Source organism: Camelus ferus, chromosome 6 (genome assembly GCF_009834535.1).
Source record: "Camelus ferus isolate YT-003-E chromosome 6, BCGSAC_Cfer_1.0, whole genome shotgun sequence".
NCBI classification, from domain to species: Eukaryota; Metazoa; Chordata; class Mammalia; order Artiodactyla; family Camelidae; genus Camelus; species Camelus ferus.
This window is the reverse complement of record NC_045701.1, coordinates 82,547,022-82,570,185: the sequence shown is the minus strand read 5'-3', so window position 1 is coordinate 82,570,185 and position 23,164 is coordinate 82,547,022. Positions and strand designations below refer to the sequence as shown.

The following is a 23,164-nucleotide window of genomic DNA, read 5'->3' as shown; positions in this document are numbered from 1 at the left end:
CTCCCACTCCCAGGTGCATGGGACCGAAGCCGCCCTGCACACAGGCACACGCTCCCTCACACAGATGCACACACACGTGTGTGCACATACCGCCATTTCTTAGCTCCTGCCCGCTCCAAGCTGCACTGTTGTGGTCTAGGCAGGGGATTTTCATGCATGTTCCAGAAAGTGCTGTGCAGCAATAAAGGTGGGCACCCCAAACCCAACCCTTGGCTCGCCCAGAGCAGCCTTTATTCTTTATTTTTTTTGCTGCTTTTTTAGTTCTGCGTGAGATGTCCTTCATTAACAAAATTGTTTTAAGCCACAGCCCTAGACCTAATTAAAACTACGACAAGTTGCCATTTCCGGATGGTCTACTGCGCCTAGCCCTCGGTGGAGCTAGACTTCCTTGTGGGAGCGCACAGAGGATCCCCAAGCCCGTCCTTCCGACCACACAGAGCTATCTTGTTCCATAAGTTTTCTCAGATTAGATAGTTTGGTCCAGGACAGACCTGGTCATCTGCCTTTAGGTTAAACGTTGGCGTTTCTTTTCAGTGTCCCGGCCGGGGAGCTTGGAGAGCAGTAGAAATGCATCCAGCGACAGCTCACCCCTTAACCTGAAAGGTAAGCTGGCCTTTCCCTCTGGGCACTTTTCAGTGTATGTGGATCTTTGGCTCTGGGCTTAGATGATATTTATAATTTAAAAAACATCTACCAAGATTTTCCGTGCACCCTCCCCCTGCATTCCTAGGCCATGTCACATGGTTTCAAGCGAAGGCCCAGAGTTTGAATGGATTTGGGTTCCGATCCCTTCACCCCCACTGACCAGCTCTGGGCACCCAAGCGAGTCACCCATCCTCTGAATCTGAGTTACTTCATCTTTGGAATGGGGACAGTTACAGTAGTTCCATTCCACTGTGCTTGGATATCATGGTGGATGGCTTTGATTCTTTTAAGTCTTTTAAAGTTAATTTTATGGTCTTTCTTAATGAATGTTCCCTGTACAACTGAAGAGAATGTGTTTGTTGTCCCAAGACTATAAACTCTTACACAGATTTTTTTACTTTTTTTTTTTTTTAGAAAATATTTTTATTTATTTTTTAGGGTTTTGGGAGAGGATGGTAATTAGCTTTGTTTGTTTGTTTTAATGGAGGAACTGAGAATTGAACCCAGGGCCTCGTGTATGCTAGGCATGCACTTACCACTGACTTATACCCCAAGATTTTTTTACTTCTTAACATCCACATGGCCAGCCCCTAAAGAACACCTATCATGTCACAGGTGCCATATAAACCTTTAAATATATGAATGGATGAGAGCTGAGTTTGGTGCCTTACAGCTATTAATAATTTAAACTTCAGTAGAAGCTTTCCATTTTTGTCTCGAATTATTTTTTTCTGAGTTCTAAGTGTTCCAGAGTATCCTTAACATCCAAAATCCCTGCCTGGGAGAAGTACGCCCTGGGTTCTCCAGCAGGGTCCTCTCTGGAGTGAGTCCACTGGAGGCAGGCGAGAGAGACAGGAAGACTGACGCGTGTTCCTCTATGTCACCCGCCCTGACCCCAGGCTCCTCCGACCAGCTCCACGGCAGGTCCGAGAGCTTCAGCAGCGAAGACCTGATCCCCAGCAGGGACACGGCCCCTCCACCACGGGATGCCAGCACCCCGGGGCGCCCCGCCCTTGGACGCCATGAGTACCCCCCACCCCGGAATGGGCCTCTCCCCCAGGAGGGCGTCCAGAAGCGGGGCGTGGCCCAGCCCCACGCCGCCGGGGTGCGGCCGTGCTCCACCTCCCCGAGCAGTGAGATGGTCACCCTGGAGGAGTTCCTGGAGGAAAGCAACCGGGGCTCCCCCTCACCCGTGAGTGGCCCAGGGCTTGGATGCAGCGGGTCCCTCTTTCCTCCTCTCTCCCGGAATCAGGACTGTAGGCAGAAACCATGATAGCAGAGTCACAGAAGGGTGGGGCGGGGGTGGCCTAGATGCAGGGCTGCTTGGATGGGGAGGATACCCGCTGGCCAGCAAACCCCCAGGTGCTGGCAGCCTGCCCCAGACCTCGGAGGCTGTTTTCTCCATCTGTGAAAGGAGAGCACAGAAGTTGGTGCCAGCCTAGGGGGTGGGGTTGGTGACGCCCACTACTGGGAGATTCTCTAGAGAAGATATGGCCAGCACCCCACTCACAGGGCTGGGATCTCACACTCAGTTTTGTGGCAGAGCTCTGAATACCCACTTCTCCTGAGCAGTCACTGGCAGAGATCATTGAGTTTCTCCTTTAAAGGGCCAAATAATAAATATTTTAGGCTTTCCAGGCCAGACAGTCTCTTGCAGATATTCAGCTCTGCCGTGTTAGCAGGAAAGTAGCCACAGACCGTCTGTCAATGAACGTTAATGGCCCTATTCCTATAAACTTTGCTCATGGACGTTGACATTTGAATTTCGTATAATTTTTCACATGTCATGAAAGACTGTTCCTTTAAAAATGTTTTTCAATCATTTGAAAATATAAAAACTATTTTTAGCTCACAGGCCATATAAAAATGTGCATGCAGCAAGCTGGAACTGGGCCGTAGCTCTGGTTTGCTGGGTTTGCTGACATCTGTTCTGCAGCTCCAACCCCCAGATATCACCTGTATTGGGACCTCCCTCCTTTCTCACCTTCCCAGTGTCTCCACTGAGCTTTTCTGAAGCTGCATGTCTGTCTTTTACATACTTTGTCTGATCTAGTCCTCTGAGCTATTGGGTTTTTGAACAGATGACATATATACTGTCTTGACATTGAGACCTTTTAAGGTTTTTTAATGCTTCAGTGATTCCATCTCATTTCCCTTAAACACAGTTGAACTTTCTTTAGCCACACAGTACCTCTGTGACCTGCCCTTAATGGGCCACAGTGACACAGAGAATACAAAATACTTGTTCAGGAGATATTTATTGAGCACCTGCTGTGTGTTTGGCAGTATGCATGATGCCTGGTCTTGTGGTTGGTTGGCACCAACAGAAATATAAAATGTGGCCCCTGCCCTCTCTTCATTTGCATGTCTGTGTACCAGGCACTTGCTCTGGGCTAGAAGCTGGAGAAATCAAGCTGAGAAAGACCAAAAACCTGCCCTCCAGAAGTTGATGATCTGATGCAGTGGGTCTCAAACTCTATGTGCATCGGACTGGCTGGTGGGCTTGCCAGGACACAGGCTGGACCTGAGGTTTCTGAGATTTTTGCATCTCTGCTGAGTTCCCAGATGTTGCTCTCACTGTTACTGTGTCTAGGCATCACAGACTGAGAAGCACTGATCTAATGGAATAAATGAAAACAGTCCAGAAATCAGGGGTGCCTGCAATTGGATGGCCCTCTTGCTCAGTCCTTTTCTGATGATGTCCTGCCACAGTGAGTTTCCTCGCCCTTGCTAGAGGTCAGGGGTGGGAGGCATCCTGAGCAAGGGGTAGGGCTCCTCCCCATACTCCCACCTCAGCTCAGATCTGTCCTCGTAGTCACTGTTCTTCACCTCCTACAGTACCTGTCCCTTTTCAGCCTAAACGAGACCCAAATCATCTTGCAGCTGTTACTGTTGGAAGCTGGGAGCCACCCCCACCCTCCCCGTCTGCCCAGGGAGCTCACCCCCACCAGCCCCATGTACTTGGCACCACCCGTCCTCCCCAAAGTGGGCCTGGAGACATCACAGTGATGCCCCCACCCCATGCCTCCACTCCCTGAGTGCTGATGCTGCTGGGACGGGGGTGTCACAAGATGGGCCCCTGGGTAGCCTCACAAAGGTGGATGTGAAAGACGCAGAAGGGGGCCAGGAGGCATGGAAAACAGCTCCAGAGTCAGACAGCCGTGGGTTCTAATCCCCAGTCTGCCGCTCTAGATGTTTAACCTCTACAACCTTAATTCTCTTACCTATTAAAGGGTGTTTTAATACACCTTTAAACAACCTTGCACAGAGTTACTCTCAGAATCAAACTAAGTTTTTTGTGATTACATATGTGGTTCGTAGCGCAGTGCCTGGCTCGTGGGAAGCACTCGAAGAATGGCTCCTGTCCATATTGATAACCCGGGGTCTCGCTGCACCCCCCCCCCCAAGTGTGGCTTCAAACTAGCATGAAACAGCAGGCTGCACCTCTGTCAAGTTGAGCACCCAGATGTTTTCAGGGGCGAGGAGTTACTGGCAGGTACAGGTGGCTCCTGAGCTGCTGACCTGTCCTGCAGGCTGACGCCCCCCGACAGTTCACAGCGGGCTGGGCTCTGATTGCTGCCGCTCCGCTGCTGACTCTCATCTCCGGCATGAACTCACTTCCCTTCCCCTTTTTGCAGCATCAGCCTCAGGAAAACCTCTGCTTGGCCCCTCCAGGCTGAGGTGCTGGCAGAAGGCTGAAGTTACTGAGCAGGGACACAGAGCTTGGCCTCAGGGTGGTGGCAGAGAATACTGGTTCCCTGGCCAGGGGAAGCCCGGCTGGGCAGCAGCTGCTCAGTGGGGGGCAGCCACTTGAGGCGGACAGTCTAGAGGGCTGGGCCGCCTCGCTCTTCGCCTGGATGGTCGACCTTTCTGGTTCCCCCCAACCCCCTCGTGCCTGCTGCTCTCCTTTCTCACATCAGGAGGAAGACCTGGGTGGCAAGTGAGGGTCCGGAGGCTGGTTGGTTCTGGCTTTTCAGGAGCTGGTCTTGTTTCTCTTCCTCCCTGGCCCACGATAAGCCCTTGCAGTGTGGCTGAGCGCAGTGGGCTGATGGAGGAGGTCCAGTTCTGCCATCAGCTTTCTGCATCTGCTCTGATCAGTGGAAAACTAGGGAAGAGATTGTAACAGGCGGCCTGATGGTTCCTGAAGTGGATGAGCCTTGGGGGAAGTCGTTTCCTCTCCGGATGTGCTTTCTTGCTTGTAAAGTTAGGGGGCTGCTAAGTGGAGTCTCGGTTCTCTCCCTGATGATCCGTGTCTGGCCGCCCCTGCCCCAATCATAACCCGGGCAGTGTGTGCGGTGGGGACGTCATTAGGCTCTGCGTCCTGAAGGAGGCTGAGCAGGAGACCTCAGTCCTGGCTGTGTGGGCGGCACGGAGCATCCTGGCGGGAGGACGGCTCCCCAAGGACCACCTGGCCCTCACTCAGTTCTTCCTCTCTCCTCTGCAGGACACTCCCAGCTGCCGGGATGACCTGCTAAGTGACTACTTCAGAAAGGCCAGTGACCTCCCAGCCATTGGAGGCCAGCCGGGTCCCCCTACCAGGAAAGAAGGGGCCAAGATGCCTACCAGCTTTGTGGCCCCGACCATCAAGCTGGCCGTCACCACCTCCGAGGGGAAGCTGCTGAAGCCCGGGCAGTACGTGAGGCCAAACTTCAGACCTGCTGAGGCCGAGGCCCCACCCAGTGCCCCCCTGAGGCAGGCCCAGCCGCCCCAGAGCCTGTCTCTGGGCAGACCCCGGCAAGCCACGATGCCCCCAGCTTCCCACACGCCTGCCAGCCGCAGCACATCCCTGAGCCGGGCCTTCAGCTTGGCCTCCGCCGACCTTCTCCGGGCCAGCGGGCCAGAGGCCTGCAAACAGGAGCCAGGGGGTCCTGAGGCCTCGGGGGGAAGAGAAACAGGCAGCCACACCCTGCCAAACTCCACACCCCCCAGCTCCCACAGCCTGGCCCGGGAGCGGACCCCGCTTGCAGGAAAGACTGGCAGCTCCTGTCAGGGCCCTGGCCCCCGAAGCCGGCCACCAGACATGAGGCGCTTCTCGCTGGCTCCCCCAAAGGAGGAGAGGCTGGCTCCCCTGCAGCAGTCCGCCACGTCCCCAGCCATTGCCACTGGCGGTGGCAGCAGCTCCCAGCTCCAGCACTTCTCACCTGCTGTGGCCCCGGCTGCCCGGACTAAGCCCCAGCCACCCCCACACTCCGGGGAGGTGGCCACCGTGGCCCCTGTCCGGGCGGGGCTCAGCCCCTTGGAGGGTGATGGGGCCCCCGGGCAGGGCCACAGTGACGGCCTCCCTGCCAAGGGTCCGGGCAGGTCTCCTGACCTGGCTCCCCATGGCAGCCGGGCCCCCGAGGACTTCAGTCGCGGGAGCAGCTCAAAGAGCACGCCGGCGTCCCCCGAGCCAGGTGGGGACCAGCAGACGGTGTGGTACGAGTACGGCTGCGTGTGACTCGCCTCCTGGACCAGCGGCTCCTGACCCTCACAGCCACTGGACCTGCTGACGATGGTGGCCGCTTCCCCGTCTGCCAGTGGTGCCGGCAGAGGGTTTTAGGATGAGAAGAGGGGTTCCTGTGCGTTTCTTCTGTTTGTTTTGTCACTGAGAGCACTGTGCCAAGCCCCGAGAGGACTGCGCTTCCCGGTGTGTAACGTGTCTTCCGTATCTGTAGCCTCCGGCAACTGATATCTTTTGAACAAATCCACTCTGGCTTGGGGACGCTCAGAATTGCAGTGACTAAACTGACCCCAACGCAGACACTATTTGAGCGTGCCCTTGTAGAACACTTGTTTGCAACTTGTTGACCTCCACGAAAGCACGTGTGTGTGTGCATGCACACACACGCTCACACACACATACTCATACACACATGCTCACAGGGCTGAGCCCTAGTGGGTCTGGAAACTCTACTCCCTTCCCAAAAGCCATTTGATCCTAGGAGAAGCCCAGCCTGGCCAAACTACAAAGACCTTGATGGCCTTGGGTGGACCCAGAGGCAGTCTGGCTGTGAAAACCAGGCTCGCTGCCGTGCCATTACCAGGGTTCCCTGCGCTTCCCTTCACCCCAGGGCCAAGGTGACCTTCTAGGCAGGTGGTGGCCCTGGGCATGTGCCTCCCCACTGCAGCCAGCTCCTGGGCTCTGCACAGTGGGCTCTGGGCCACACAGACACCTGCCGTCCCTAGCTCACTTTTCCACAAACACTGGATTTCCTGGGCCTGGGGGGAAGGGGCAGAGAGACGCCTCACCCTCACCCAGCAAGTGTACATAGTGTGCAGAGGGGAGCGTGTGTGAGTGAAGTGCACGCTCAGTTTGTGATGTGGCTGCGGCACCCCCACCTCCCCTGTCTCAGATGAGATGCTGATTTATTATTTCTGAGTAACTTCTCATGGTAGAAACCAAATTTCTCTTAATATATTACATATGTATGTACACACTCATGTGAAATATATGTACTTTGAGGGGATCTATTTATGTTCTCTAGGGCATCATTCTTTCCTATCAGGAATCTCACCTGCTGCTTTGTGTATTCGGTCAGATTCCTGACACGTTTTGTTTCCTGATGGTTGTTTAGTAAAGGTGCTCTTTCTGGGATGTACTAAATCTCGTGATTTTTTTTTTTTGAAGATTTTTTTTTTCTTTTTGATTTCATATACTGAAAAAGAAATGGGAATGTTAAGGTCAATTTTAGGAGTGCTTTGGGTTGTGTATGAAATAGCCATTCCTTCTGGAACACACGGACAGGGCTGTAATAAAAGGAGATGGAACAGTACGGAGTCCTGGTTTTCCTCAGCGCCCAGCGTGGCAGCACTGACCAGGCTGTGGCATCTTGGGGTCCTCGTCTCAGCACTGGCCACTGGAATCCACAGCTCCCTTGGCCACCAGGTCAGTGGATATGGAGAGCAAGGTTTTCCTCTTTACAACCGCTTTTTTCCAGTATTGTATTATTTTAACTTAGTGTAAATTGAATCCCATTCTGATGTGGGATTCACGTCATGGCAGGAACTCAGCTTAAAGTGGTCCTTTGGATTTTCCCAAGGCTATTCAACTAGGAAGTGCCAGACCTGGGATTCAATCTTGGGGCCCTGGATCAGATGCTTAAATCAGATGGAGGGAGGGGAGGGGAGGGAGGGAGGAAGGCATATAAATATTCACACGTGAAAAATCTTTCTTCTAATGGTTTTCTGCCACTGCCTGTGTCTCCTTCCTTCCTCACCAGACTTTTTAAAGAGTCTCCACTTGTCTCCTCCACATTCTTTCCCAAGCGTCTGACCACTCAGCAGGAGCTGCCTCCAGCCCTCTGAACAGGCCACCTTGCACGCTTCGTCCTGTGTGGCTTTTGCAGGATTTGACACCTGGTCAGTCACCCCTTGAAACTCGCAGCCTCTATAGTGACTCTCCCTGTCCTGGGGCAGCTCTGCAGTGCTCAGATTTTCTACCCTTCTCCGTTCACTCATTCATTCCACAGACATCCACTGAAAGTTTCCTGTGTGCTAAGTCCTACGTTCTGTCTCCCTCCAAGCACCCCTTCGGGGCTGGCCCCACCCTGGCCCCCGAGTGCTGACAGCCCCTCAGACCCCCACCTGGACTGCAGGCTTCCTCAGCTCCCCTCCCTCACTCCTCCAGTGACACCAGCTGTAGTGCAACCTCAGAAGCCGGAATTCTGGATGCGGGCCTCACCCCTCCTCTCTCCACAGCCCACGTTTTCTAGATCACATCCTGGACCTAAGAATATGTCTGGAATCTGGCCCCCCTTAGCCAGCAGTTCTCATCCTAGGTCCTGTCCGCACACCCTGGCCCTGGGATTTGTTGGTAGCCTGCCAACTAGTTTGTCGGCCTCAGTCAGACAGCTCAGCCCTTATGGCACCTCAGGGCATTCACCAAACCACACCTGCCACACCCCTCCTGTTGCTGGCTTGGTCCTTTGGCTCACCTCAGCATGGCTCACCTCAAGGTGTACCTAGCCCTTTTATCGCTCCCTCCTCTGGCCCCAGACAAGCTCATACACATCCACAACTCTCATTACAATCTGTTCGAGAGGCTCCAAACGTCTCTCTAACCCCAGCCTCTCCATGGAACCTCCAGACATGTGTTTCCAGCTTGGATGTACCAGAGACACCACCAACTCAAAATGCCTAACACACAGTGCGCCATCCTCCCCCTGCAACAAAGCCTCTGAGTGTTTCCCATCTCATCCTGTCTTGTCCCATTACATCCAGTGTTTGACATCCCCCTCCCTCTTCCCCAGGTCCTGTCCACCACTCCATCAGTTGGATCCAATTCTCACATCTTGCTCGCCTACACAGCCAACCCCAGGCGATAGTTCTGGGCAGCACCCCAGAGCTCTGCTGCTGAAGGAGCGTCCCAGATCGTGCCCTTCCTGAGCTCCTGGGCCTGACCCTGTCTGCACTGGCCTGGGAAACACGTGACCTGGTGTCTGGGAAATATCCACTGATACTCATGCCCACAGCTCAGGGGTGAGATGTACCTGGAGAGAGATTTGTGATCATCTGTGGGACAAGAGGGGCTCACCCTTCAGAGAACATTAAAGTGAGAAAATTAGAAAGCATAAGACAAACCCTGAGAAGGAAGCACCAGCCAAAGTTAAACATCCACCCAAAATGTTTATTAACCAACCAGAGGGAGGGAAGACACATACACACACGGATATAAAGGCTTGAGACACATAATTTACAAATAATAAACTATAATATATAAATGATATAATACTTTTTATTGTAAAATCCATACAGCCAATTGATTCTCTTAGAATGCTCTCATTGATTTTTGCCAAACTTGTGTATTTATAGCCAACCTCTGCTTGCAACTGACGAATGAGGGTAGTTCCAATATGAAGGTTGGTTAATGTTTTCTTTTATGTTAGCAAGAAAGATGAACGTGAAACAAGCCAAAGATGTATGTCAGAACTTCGCTCAGCCATTGATGACATGAGTGACTGCTCAGTCAGGTAGTAGTTTCTGAATGTTGGGTTAATTTCCTCATTTTTTTTGTGCTGTTCACATGGTCATGGCTTACAGACACAACACACTGTTTTTTTTAAATAGGGATATAGTTTACATACTATAATAGTCACCTAGGACACACTTTTAAGTTTAATCTGCACTATTAACATTTTTCGCATTGCTTTCATAAGTCTAGAAACCCTAGATACTGCAGAACAGACAAATCAAGCCCTGATTGGTAACATGTGCCAATTTCGGTGGCATAAATACTCTCACCAGGGCCAATTTCAAGCTGCCACCACAGTATCACTAGAGGTGGAAAAAGATGTGCAGTACACCCTGTTATACAATGTCACTGCCGTACAGATGCAACAGGGGCAAGTATTCTGAAAAGCACAGGTAACAATAATTAGGAAGCAGCACATTTTCAGTATTTATTACCATTGTTTTTAATATAAATAATCGTAGCTTTACATAAGTTCATTGTTAATGATGGCTGTGTTAAACAACTGGCTTGCAAAATTCCTGGAAATTCACCCATCTGCTCCCACAAGCCAATACAGGCTGGCTCCAGAACACCACTGGGAGAACCACTTTTTAGGCATGGGCTGAAAAGGAAGAGACGGAATAACTGAGAAGTGACTGAGGAAGGAGGAACGTGCAACGAGAGGAGCAGTTGGGTCCTGGGAGCTTTGCAGAGTTGACCATCCTAATGGATGCTGGTGTGCGTAGACAGTGTTCTCCAGTAAAGGGCACACAGAGGCCACTTGCGCCTGTCTGGAGGTTGAAACTCTGACCCAGGTTTCTCTCTCCTGTCCTCCCTCCTAGCCCTGCTCCAGCGGGTAGACCAGAAAGAGTGGGCCTAGGGAAAGCCCATCACCTCTCCATCTGTAAAGCGAGGCAGAGCGGACAGGGATAGGTCAGGCAATAGCCTGGGAGGGGGTCTTGGCAGGTCTGGCGCGTGCCTGGGAAGGGATGGGGGGTTTGATTGTGGCAAGGCTCAGAAATGTCCTCCCCTTTCCAAGCTCTGGGTTTTGGGCCCAGCCCACTGAGGTCAAGTTCACCGAGTCACGTGGCACCCTCAGTCTGAGAGCCAACAGAGGCAAAACCTGGCCACCTGCTCGCCACCTCCCCTCCCGCAAGAGACCCCAAATAAATAGGGTGGGAGGAAGCCTCTGGGCCCCTCCATGTTCCCCACGGGAGAGCAATGGCCCCAGTGAGCTCTTCTGGAAGCCGCACCCTACCCGGCCACCGGGGTGGCAGCTGTGCCCCCGCCGCCGTGGGTCCGCCGGGAGCCTCCGCCCCTTCCTCCTCCTCCCGGTGGCGGCGGCGCGGCGAGCGGGCGAGCCGGAGCGCAGGGCCCCCGCACCATGCCCCCGCGCGGCCGTCCTCCCCTCCAGCGGGGTTGGGCCCAGCCGGGAGGGACCAAGCCGCGGCCCGGCCTCCGGCACCGGGACCGAGAGGTGAGTGCGCCTGGGCGGCTCTGGTGGGGCCGAGACAGCGGGGCGGGCGCACAGGGACCGCAGCGGCTGCCGCCCGACAGACAGGACCACCAACCTTCAGCAAGGCCGGCCTCCGACATCTCCTGGGGCAGAAAATTCAAAATCTTGTCTCAGATAAAGGCCTCTGGGGTTGGAGGGGGAGAAAACCCGGGAGGGAGGTCCCTGCCATTCCAGTGTCCAAATCTTTCGTGCTTCGAGGGCTCAGGATGCTTCCTCCCAGAGGGTGTGCCGCGAGGGTGGCCTTTGGGGGCGCTGTTGGCCAGAGGGGCTGCCCTGCCCAAGGTCCCTGGGGGCAGATCTCCAAAGTCCAATACTGTCCAGGTCCCCTGGGGACATGCCCTGCCCCTAGGTAACTGCAGTTACTAAGCCCAGGGGAGAGCACTGGGGGAGGAGCCCAAGGACCCAGTCCCAGCCTGATTGCCTTCCAGAAGTGTGAGCTAATACCTACTGAACTCCTGCGGTGCCTGGGCTTCTCAGGCATCACCTCCTTTAACTTGTCTCAAATGATCCCTCCACCGGTTCCATGCCATTCATTCGTTCGGGAAACGGATTCCCTGCTGGGCGGTAGCCCCAAGTCGGGGAAGCTGGTCCCTGCCCATACCACTCACATTCTAGCTGGGGAGACAGATCTTAATTCAAGGAGTAACTGGTGGGAGGTCCGCCCTGTTTCTCCTTCTTGCCTCAGGTGACTAATCTAACTAAGAGGGCATCTGCCTCCGACAATACACCCCTGGACTAATGAGAAATCCTCCACCATCAACACTCAAAGGGCGCCTTCTGTAACCAACTGCTGGGAGGATTCCCAGCATACCACCTAGTTCCCTTGCGGGTTTCAGCTTAGAAGTCACCCCTTCCAGGAAGGCTACCCTGACTGCCCTCCTCTTGATCAGGTGAGTTTGAGCATGGCTCCTCCCTGCCCATCATCCTCCAATCATAGCTGTAATTGATGTGTCAATCCCAGTTTCAAATACTCAGCCATTCAAGTTCCATTTTGTTATATGCATAATGTTTTTCTTTGAATATTTTACTTTGGACACAGGGTTACTGCAGAACCTATGTTCAGGGAATAGAAATTTGAAACTTGTCATCACTATTTTCAGATCTCCCCTGTGCTCCTCAACAGCTTCTTGGGCAGAGTCCATCACGTTTTTTTGTAACTTGGCTACCAACCCTGCTACCTCAGAATGACCCCTGGGGCCCCCAACTGAGGACAAAAAGGGTCTAAAAACCCACATTCTAAAGAGAGGACAGGGCCCAGGGCACCCTCCTTCTCCACCCCTCCAGGGCCTGCTCCCTTAGTGTGTTGGGAGCAGGAGGGAGAAGGACAGGGATCCGTGGCCCATGATGCAGCCTGTCACCACTGAGGTCCTCTTGCTGTAGATCATCTCTTTTCTCTGCCCCCTGTGCGGCTCCACAGGGGCACAAGGCAGAGTCCCTCAGAGGTCCCCGGGGGCCTCTCTGCTGGCCAGATCCCTGACATGGGAGCCTCGGCTCCAGCACCATCTCCTCCATGCCCCTTTGGCTCCTGCCCCCATCAGAGAGCCCTCCTGAGAGCTGTCAGCTCCTTTCCCCCTTAGCCACTCAGCCCCACAACCCTGCATGACAGCTGGAGGGCATGCAGGCCACTCCCTGTCCACTGGCTGCTCCTGTCTTTCTCCAGGTTTCCTGCCTCCCTGTCCAAAAAGGCACACTGAGCAGATTAGCATGTCCCTTGCCTAAGCGGATGTCCACTCAGTGATGGACCCCTGGGCTTCTCTCCCTGCAGCAGCCCCACCCTCAGCTCTATGAGAATACTCTTGGAGAATCTCATAGCCAATCAGTGCCTGCCCTCCCCAGTACAGCGTGTGAGTGTGGGGGATGGGAAGTAGGATGGGGAGGTCCTGCAGGAGTGGTCAGGCCCCTCGCTGGGGGGCACTTAGTGCCTTTTTGTCCTCAACTGGACCCCAGTGGTCAACTCCAGGGCAAGAGGAAGAACCCTCCACTCACTCACTCGTGGTTCTATTACACTTAAATACACTTATTTTTTAAAGGAAATTGTGTTCTACTCCCCAAAATGGAAAGTCAGTACCCCCAGCCACAAAGGAAGGTAATTAAGAACTTTTTAAATTTAATTTAATTTAATTTAATTAGCCCCTGTTGCCTGCAGAATACATCTGAGACCAGCTCTCTAGGTTATAAAGGGAGACTAGCAAGAATCAAAGTGGTGCTCAAGACATGCTAGTGCCTACTTGAGACCGTCTCCTTAGTGTGAGAAGATGGATTATGACAGAATTGGACAGGGAATAACAAACTATATGGCTAAACTCCTATCAGTCAGCATCTGTTGAGTGCAGAGCACCACACAGAGCCCAAAGTGTTAGAGAACAAACCTTCAGTTCATCCTGTGATGAAGAGTCACTTCCTCCAGAAAGTCCATCCTGATGTGCCCCCTCTACAAGCCATACTTCTCCCACTGTAAGGCTTGTTGTGTTTTATTATAATGGCATACTGGCTTCTACCGGGTCTATCTCACTAGCTTCCCTCTCCAGGTCCCCTCGACAGGCCCTGGAGCACAGGAACTGAGTGAATAATGAATGAATAACTAGGTTGACCTCCTTGACTTTGATCCCACTCAGCTGCTTCCAGCAATGCCTTTCCTTCCTCCTCCTCCTCCCTGTCCAACCCCCACACCCGCCCTCCTTCAAGGTCCTGCTGAGCTCAGCTTCTCCAGGAGCTCTTGTTCAACCAACTGAGCCCACCCTGCACTCTCCCACCCTGAATATTTCATTCCTGGCAGTGCCTATGCCCAGGAGACATTCAGTTCCAGTGTGTTCCCCACACATCCAGAAGGCATGCAGCACGGGTGACACCACAGGGACTCAGTAACTACCACAAGGTGACTTCACATGGTGCCTACTTCAAGGATGCAGTTGTTTAGGGTCTTGGCAGCTGTACGAGTTCCCAGCTGCTGCTGTAATAAATTACCACAAACAGTGGCTTAAAACAACACAAGCTTATTATCTTACAATTCTGGAGGTCAGAAATGGGTCTCACAGCTGAGTTCCTTTATGGAAGCTTTAGGAGCAAATCCATTTCGTTGCCTTTTTCAGCTCCTAGAGGCTGCCTGCATTCCTTGGCTCATGGCCAACTCCCATTTTCAAAGCCAACAGTGGCTGGTGGAGTCTCTCCTGCCCTACATCACTGACACGGTCCCTCTTCTGCCTCCGTCTTTCACCCTTCTGCTTACCTCGGGCCCACCTGGGTAACCCAGGCTACTCTCCCCACCGCCAGATCTTTAACTTAATCACACCTGCAAAGTGCCTCATCCCATGTAAAGCAACAAATGGACAGGTTCCAAGGATTAGGATATGGATGTCCTTGAAAGGGGCCTTGATTCTGGTCACCACAAGAGCAGGTCCCTGGGAGTCAGAGGGCACAGTGGCTGGTGGCATATTAATAATAGCTGACGTTTACCGAGCACTTATTCCAGGCCAGGAACCGTTCAGAGCACGTTACAGCACATTCTGTGAAGCAGGTGCTGTTGTTCTCAGCCTCCCTTTACGGGTGAGGCCCTGACAGGTTAAATAACCAGGCAAGTGGCTGAGCTGGGATTTGAACCCAGGCTGTCTGGCTCCAGGGAGCACCTCCTAATTTTGAGGTTACACTGCTTTCCTGACACCTTTATCACCCCCAAGACACCAGCCAACAGCCTGGGAGCCAGCCAGGCAAGGTCTGAAGCCTAACACAGGGAGAATTTTCACCAAAATTTTCTGGGTGAGGCCCCAAATAGGCTACAAATTCTCCCATTTCAGCCCTTTCTCACCATCCTTCTCCCCAGTCCCCATTGGAGGCACCTAAGCTTATCCAGGGAAGCTGCAGGGAACTTCCAGGGGTTCCCTTTAGGGGCTCCAGATGGATAAGTCTGGAGGAGCTCCTGGAACCAGAGCTGGAGGGGCACACATAAGCCTTCCATAGCACTGGATGAAAAAGGTGTCCTAATGTTTACAGAGCACTCGCTAAAGTTGTAAGAAATTTATTCTTACTAACTCATTAATACAACAACCCTGTGAGGTACTGTTATCCCCATTTCACAGATCAGGAAACTGAGGCACAGAGAGGTCATGTGACTTTCCGAGGTCACACAGCCAGTGTGAAGAGCCAGGACGCGATCTATTTTCCATAAGCAGGAGAACCAAGGCAGAGGCTGCTCAACTCCAGCCCAGCCTGGCCTGGCCCACCTGACTCAGTCAGTCAACCCCTCTTTTGTGCCTTCCCAGCATAATCTGCTCTCTTTGCACCTGCTAGTCTGGGCTCCCACTTTCTTTATCAACCAGATTGCTTGAGATCACCTTTATAGTTCATTCTTACACTGACCTTCATTATTAACCCCATTTTAAAGAAGAAGAAACTGAGCCTCTGGGAGGCTGCATAACTTGCCAGAGCTCTAACAACCAGAAAGCGACAGATTTGGGATTTGCACACAGACACTCAGATGCTACCCCTACCCCCAACTGCCTCAGCCTGAGCAAGCCCAGCCTGAAGGCCTCCTCCAGGAGTCTGCAGCCCAGCCAGGGACGCGACTCGGGTCCCCCAGCTCAGCTCTCCAGATGTGTGTGTTCATGCTTCACCTGGACTTGGACTCAGAGTTTCCTGCTATCGAGTGTCCAAGTTAGTCACACTCTGTCTGAGAGCCTACAGATTATCTGAGCAGGAGCGGAAACAACATTGTGGCATTAATCAGGTCAGCTATCTGATTAATCAGCTCAGGCCCCAGCCTGCTGGAGTGTGGTTGATGCCAGAAAAGATAATTCTCAGAAAAACCAGCGCCTTGTTGCCTAAAACCATCCTAGGAGTTGCTTGACTCAGCAACTACGAATATTTCTCAAAAGGAAAGCCGTCTGCCCCAAGGGGAAGCAAGGAAGCTCACGGTGTCAGGAAGCTCAGGGCAGGGGCATCTGCAAGGGAGGCCCGGGGCTGAGCGAGGCCTGGCACTGCTGGCGCCAAGTGAGGGAGCAGGGACTCATTCTGTCGTTTGGAGGATGAGGAGAGATTTCCTCCGAGACTGGCCAGCTGTGCTAATTGGAAGAATGAACTGGAGAAACAATAGTTTTTTAAAGTAGATAATCTGTACGCATTCAGAAATATGCACACATCCTTCCGTTAGTGTGAGTCTGCAGTGAAGATTGCATCTGGCATGTCCACTTCTCCATCAGTCAGGGTCTTGGCAGGAAGCAGGGCCACTCAAGCAGGGTGGCTGGGAGAGGTTAATACAGGAATGGTTGTCAAGGGTGTGGGGAGGGTAAAGGAACCAATGCGGAATGTGCAGCACCCCAGGACCAGCATCTCTGGGGAGCTGTGACTGTCCCCAGGCCTGGAGGAGGAAGAGGGGAGAGCGGTGCAGGACAGTGATTCCAACAAGAGCTGATGACTGCAGTAAAGGGAGGCAGCCAACCTGGAGCAACCCTGGTAGGGGTATAAATACTCTCCCAACACCAGGCCCTGGCCATTCTCTGATCCCAGTGAGTGGCTTCCGTTGGCCAAGCCAGCAGAAGCCAGAGGGCAGGGGAACCCCGTGATACAATCAGTGGAGTAGGATGGAGAAGGGCAAGAGTGGATCTGGGCGGGCCGCTTCCGGCCAGCGGCAACCACCTCTCCCATCCTTTCCACCAGCTGCCATTTCTGAGCATCTGCTGTGCGCCGCCTTGGGCTTGACACCGTGAAAATGCAAACGCCAAGACCAAAAACCCACGAGAGACTGGAAAAGAAGAAATGGACGTAAACGTCACTTGCACTGGGTATGGAGAAATTCTGACCACGTCTCTGGAGCCCAGCCCAACGTGGGAGAGGATTCCTGTGGTCAAGAAAGATAGTTATTAGTGCAGCACCTCAAATCAGCATTCCATGAGCGTGGGCCATAATTTACTATTCTCTAGGTCCCAGAAGGTTCTGGAAAATGATGTATGCGTCATTTTAACCAAGTGAGCTGTTTGTTGTTTATACAGCCAGAGCCAGATTTTGCTTATGAAACAACAAATTCTGCTGCCCCTGTCAAGGACTGGACATCTTGACACCAACAAACAGCAAAATTTAGCCAAAAGGCAACTTTTGTAGGCATTGCGTTGAACCTCTGCTTCTCTGAATTTAGCATTTTCTTAGGGAGAACGTGGCCAGAGATGCCAATACTGAAACACAGGCCAGTTCTGGATCTGTAAGTAACTGGTATGTGGTGCCATGCTGTTCTGTCTCTAAAAAACGAAACATGAGTCAAATGAAGTTTGTTTTAATTGACTGTTTAGTCTGTGAAAGGTTCTAGATATATTTGGACATGTGTGACCAAAGATTGTGGGCTAAAGAGAGGCAGGGAGGCAGGACTACCAAGTGCTGCCACAATGCCCCAACTCCAGAAGCCACCACCCGACAGGTTACAGTGTATGTGGCCCCCACCGGGAACTGTGCAATGTGGCAGCCCTGGTGGGATTCACTTTGTAATTAGCTTTCTACATGGCATGCACTGTGCCTTTGAGAGTCAGAATCCTGGATCTAGTAACTGATGGTGGGCTTTAAAACACGCCACTCCTTCCCCAGGGGGATAGGATGAGGCAGAACATAATTGCTGCAGGAAACAGCTTCATGGTCGAAACTCTGTTCAAGTCCTGGCTCAGACCCTCAGAACTGAGTGGCCTTAGGCAATTCACTGAGCGTCAGTTTCCCAATCTGTGAAAAGAGAATAAAAATACTTTTGGGGATGAAAAGAGATCTTTCATAAGCACTAAGGACATAGTTAACATTCAAATAAGAGCCATATATAAAAGGGTATCTGCTAACATCTATTGAACCCTAATATGTGCTGGGTGTTGAGCTAAGGGCTTTACTTGATTTAACTCATGCAATCCTCTCAAGCCCCATTTGAAGTCATGCTCCCATTTCACACACTAGGAACCCGGCACAGAGAGGTGAAGGGATTTGTCCAAGGTCATGCTACTAGCAGGTAGCGGAGCTGGGATTCAAACTCAGGCACTCTGGCTTTCCAAGCCAAACTCTTAACAACTACTTTCACTATGGCAATTTTAAAAAAGTATCTGTGCATTTTTATGGCATGAGTAGTTAATCCAGAAAACTCCATTTGTGAAGATTTTGCAAGAAGGAGGAATTTCAAAATGAGGAGCAGCAGAAGAGGCCGAACCAGCCTCTGAGAAGAGCCTGCTGGCAGGTTGCTGGGCAGGTGCCCAACAGGAAAAGCAAAATTCCCCGCCTCCCCCTGCTCCCTCTGCCTCCCCCTGCTCCCTCTGCCTCACGTGCCAGGGTATCTTCTGCTCTCTTGCCCACAGTCCATTTCCTTCCAGAGACTCACCTAGCGGCCAAGTCACAAAGTGTGGAGCTTTGAGCCACCCAGAGGAGTTAGCAGAAGGCGAGCCATCAATCTGTCTTTTTACCTCCACCACCTGCGCCCCAGCCGCCCTCCATCCCTAACCCCCGCTCATCTGTCCTGACAACCAACCACACAAACTTCTGCAGACTCCTGCAGTGACCAGTCCCAAACTCATTTCCCAAACAGAATTAAGGCACCCTGCTCTGAGCCAGGCACTGGGCTGGGAATGAGGAGAGATAGCTGTGGGCCAGTGACCCCAGGGGGCAGTGCAAAGAATGCAGAGAAGGGAGCCAAAGGAGTAGGGAGGGGGCTCAGCACAAATTGTCAGGGCCACCAAGAAGGCTTGAAAAGGGAGGTGACTTTCAGGTCTTCCACCTGAGGCAAGAGTTCAGGAGTTGGGGGCAGGAGGTCTTTTGAGAGGGACACAGGAGTTAAGGTGTGCAGATGTGAAAGAGCAGAAGATACTAAGGGTACAGAAAAGGGTAGCTTGGGATAGGATGCAGATGGTGATAGGGGCTCTGGACTCACCTGCCTGGGCTGAATCTTATTGTCTCCACTTACTACCTGTGTGACCATGGGCAAGTTACTTGACCTCTCTGGGCCTCTTTCTGGCATGTGTAAAATGGGGATAATAACAGTACCTACCCCAAAGAGCAGTGAGGACCAAATGTGTCCATGTATTTAAGTGCTTAGAACAGTGCTTGGCACACAGTAAGTACTCAAAATCCCAGACCTGTGACTGTTGTTAATGCTTTTATCCATGAGCTTGTTGAGTGGAGGGCCCCTAAAGCTTCTTTGAATTCTCAACAAAACCAGTAGGAGGTTGGTCTCTGTGCTGTTCCTGGCCGCCCCTGCTGCAGGCACACCCAGGTCCTAGGAGGCATCAGAGTAGGGATCTAGGAGACAGCAAACCTAAGTGCAGACACCTCCCATTCCCCCTCCATCCCCCTCACCCCCTACTCCCAAACCACTCCCCCCTCCCCCCTCCTCCTCCTCCAGCGCTGGGCCCTAGCACTGAGGTCCCTGAGGTGGAGAGAGGCTCTGAAAGCAAAGGCACACTGCAGCTACTGAGTGGCTACTGATGTGCTGGCGCTGGGGACCAGGAAGTGAACAGTACAGAAAGGTCCCTTCGTGGACCCTTCTAGGGGTTCTGGCTGTGGCTGGAGAAGGACCCTTCTCCTTTTGCAGCCAGGCCCAGGCTGAGCTCCCACTGGCAGATCTGGAGACTGTCCCGGGGACAGGATGGTAGTGGGGGCGGGGAGTGCTGTACCTCCAGGACGGTCTGCTAGACCGCGACTCTTCCTGGCCGGCGCCTAGCCTATGGCCTGTGGTCACAGTGAAAGGCAGGATGCTGACAGGCAGGACTGGGTGTGCCCGACGGGGGCGGGAGGAGGGATGGGGGGAATGGGGCACATCGCAGCCCCGCGTACCGATGAGGAGGCGGGCCTAGCCCGTAAACCGGCCCGCCAGCGTCCCCAGGCCACCCCCGCCAGCAGCCCAAGGACGCAGTGTCCACCCTGCTCGCCGCGCGCCGGCCGTAGGAGGAGGGGACGCGGGAGACGCGCGAGGTGACTGCGGCCGGTGCCCAGGTCTCTCGCCGCGCAGGTACGTGCCCTTCATCCCCGGAGCCAGTCTTCTTCCTCTCGCCACCGTGGTGGGGTCCCCGGCCGCGGGCCCCAGGAAACCGCGTGCGGGCGGCAGGCAGCTCCGGTCCCGGGCAGCCAGCTCTGCGCCTCCCCCTGCGCAGACCCGCGAGCGCGCGGCGAGGGTGCGGGCCCCGGGCCCCACGTGCGCGCGGGGCGGGGCGGGGCGGGGCGGGGAGGCCATGGGCCGGCGCCCGCAGCGGGCTAGGCGGGTGCGGGAGGGCGGCGGGCCGGCGCGGCCGCGGCAGGGCCGGCGGGTGGAATGTCTCCCGCTTGCGGTTGCTGCCGGGTTTAGGAGTCACCCCCTCGGCTGGCTCCGTGGCCACCTGGTGATTACTAACAACCCCCGACACACACACACCGAAACAAAAATCAGACAGCTAACCCTTTGCCTCCTGTAACTCGAAGGCACAGGCTATCCAAAGATTGGGTGTGAACCAGGCTTCCCTTTTCTTGCCTTAAATCTGCGCGGTCCCTCCTCCGAGAAGGGCAGCTCCTCAGGTACAGGGCGCATCACCGAGGCCAGAACAAGACCCCCTGCCACCGAGGGAGGGAGGGGAAAGCTTGCCCATGATTGGTCGAAGGAGGGCGAGGTGGGCTGTCTGGTTGACAGGGCCCCTGCCTGTAGTCAAGCGATCCAGGTAGTCCTCGGCTGGAGAACCCAACCGCGAGGCAAGGCTCTTGGGGATTTAGCGGTGGGCAGAGGAGAGAGCGCTGACTTGGAGCCAGAGGCTGTGTGGCTTTGGGCAGGTCATTTGCCGTGCCTGGACCTCTGTAAAATGGAGATGAATACTAATCACGCCACTTCACAGAGGGGTTGTGAGGACAAAAAGAGATGTGAGAATAGTCTGAAACTCTACAAAGTTGAGATGATATGGTTAGGTTTGGCTTCACCCCACCTGCACCCCCAACACATGTTAAGCTTCCAGAAGAAGGAAGGAGGGAAAAGAATTTCTGAGTCTAACAGAGGAAACAGGGCCAGAACAATGTGGATGCGTTAGACTACGTAGACGAGCCCAGCTCCAGAACCAGACGGTATGGGTCCAAATCTGGGCTCTTCCCTATTAGAGCTGTCACCTTGGGCAAGTCACATGCCCTCTTTTTAAGCCTCAGTATCACCTTCTGTGAAATGGAAATCTAGCATACCTCCTAGAGCATGAGATCACGCAGGTGAGGCTCTTGCCTTGAAGGCCTTGCAGTGCCCCCTAAATGTGAGCTCTGAGTACTCTTCTCATTACTGTATGCTGCAGCTTCTGGGAACAGCACGCACTGCAGGGCAAGGAGATTCATCTAACAGCTAACATAAAGAGTAGAAAACAGAGTTTCATCCTTCCTACCTGACTGGTCTCAAACACGATACCTCTCTCTGAGCTTTAGTATCTCATGGGGAAAATGAAGATTATTACACCCATCTCATAAGGTGTGATAAACCCTTACAGTGATTTTGGAGAAAAATAATACTTATGTTCCAGTTATCTTTTATTACATCAAAAACCACTTCAAGAGATAGTGGCTTAAAGTAACAGTCCTCATCATTTTGCTCACAAAGCTGCAATTTGGACAGGGCTTGGTGGGGGCAGCTTATCTCTGCTCCTTGCAGCCTCAGCTGGGATGGCCCAGCTGGAGCTGGAGGGTCTTCTTCCAAGATCACGCACATGTGGCAAGCCAGGTGATCCTGGCTGTCAGCTGGGGCTGCCACCCAGGGCCTCGGGTACTCTCAGCAGGGCCTCCGGAAGAGGCTACTTGGGCTTCCTCACAGCGGGGCACCTAGGTTTCAGGAGCAACTATCTCAAGAAACAGGAGGTGGGAGCTGCCATCTCTTTAGACCTGGACTCAGAAGCTGGCGCAATGTGGCTTCCATGTTATCTTGTTGGTCCAGTAGTCACAGAGCCCACCTGGATTCAAAGGAAGGGGACTTACACCCCAATTCTCCACGAGAAGAGTATCAATTTCCAGCCATCTTGAATCTACCACAAATTGCAAGTCTTCCTTTTTGCTTTTTTTTTTTTCTCTGGGTGCCATGGTGACAAATTAATTACTCTTTGCTGAGGATGTCGGGTTTCTCCTAGGAGAAGAGCAGCATTGATACAAATGTCCGTGACTGGGGCCTTATCGCAGAGCCTGTTTGGTCAGGGTCAGTTTTCTTGGTCCTGATTCAGGGCTGAGGGAGCAGGTGAGCTACGTGGTGGCTTCTCTAGTGTCTCTTTCCCTGGAACTTCTGAGGCTTCTGTCACCAGCTCTGCCAGCCCCGTGCCTTTAAAACAAAAAGGGGAAGCAAGAGAGAGAGTAATTTGAATTCAGAGAACTAGATTTTAGCATGTGGCCCAGACTGAGTGTAATGAGCATCTCTGTAGCTCTCACTCCCCGGAGAAATCGGTTTCTCAAGAGGAAATCCGCCTGGGTGTTTGGAGTGATTGTTGTCAGACATTATTAGGTTATTAATTGATGGACTGGAGCACTCCAGGGCTGGAGGCAGGAGGCCGATGGGGGTGGCAGGCCCAGGGTGTTGCCATGGTAACCATGGGGCCTGTGGTTTTTACGCTGGGCTCCAAGCCGGAAAGATGCCCCAGACAATTCAGACGTTCTCAGACAGACCACAGACTCTCTGAAGAGAGACCAGCCTCTCTCCTTCACACATGGCCACCCACCCACATGCCCTCAGAGTCATAACCAAGCCTCTTCCTGTTACCTCATTCCATAGCCTGACTGCCTCCCCCAGCTTGTTAGCTCCCAGCTCCAATTTTGGCTTTCGCTGGCCTTCCAGGAAGGCTGCAGAAAGAAAGAGGAGCTTAGAGTCATTTATTCATTCAGATGTTCTGCACATTTTTGTTGTGCACTTTGGGCCAAACCACCTTCTCTCCAACAGAGTACAATACATACCCAGCTCCTCCTTCCTCGTGAAGCTTGTCATCCAGAGTAGGAGACAGACACTAACAAATAATCATACAAATTCCCATGTGCTGCAATGGTAATTATTAAAATACAATTAATTCAGACCTTGACTTGAGTCCCAGCACTGCCACTTGCCAGCCGTGTGACCCTTGGTCTCTTCAGTGGTAAGGCCAGGATAACAGTACTTTCCT

At 53.1% G+C, this 23,164-nt stretch overlaps 2 protein-coding genes across 6 annotated transcripts in view; both read left to right on the top strand.

Moving 5' to 3' along the window:
* CCDC88C (coiled-coil domain containing 88C) overlaps positions 1-7,223 on the top strand; it is a 121,874-nt gene extending 114,651 nt beyond the window's left edge. For all 4 annotated transcript variants that reach the window (XM_032482519.1, XM_032482521.1, XM_032482520.1 and 1 more), the window contains 3 exons: positions 535-603; positions 1,545-1,837; positions 5,090-7,223. In XM_032482519.1, the coding sequence (XP_032338410.1) occupies positions 535-603; positions 1,545-1,837; positions 5,090-6,082 (1,355 nt within the window). In that variant the 3' untranslated portion in view covers positions 6,083-7,223. The remainder of the gene's footprint in view (positions 1-534; positions 604-1,544; positions 1,838-5,089) is intronic.
* Positions 7,224-10,689: 3,466 nt separating this feature from the next.
* The window catches only part of GPR68 (G protein-coupled receptor 68), a 28,177-nt gene continuing 15,702 nt past the window's right edge, over positions 10,690-23,164 (top strand). Inside the window, exon 1 of one of the 2 annotated variants that reach the window (XM_032482517.1) lies at positions 10,690-11,051. The gene's annotated coding sequence lies outside the window, so the exon portion shown is untranslated. Of the gene's footprint in view, positions 11,052-19,803; positions 20,044-23,164 lie in introns of those variants that run through there. The other variant, XM_032482516.1, reaches the window with a different exon arrangement.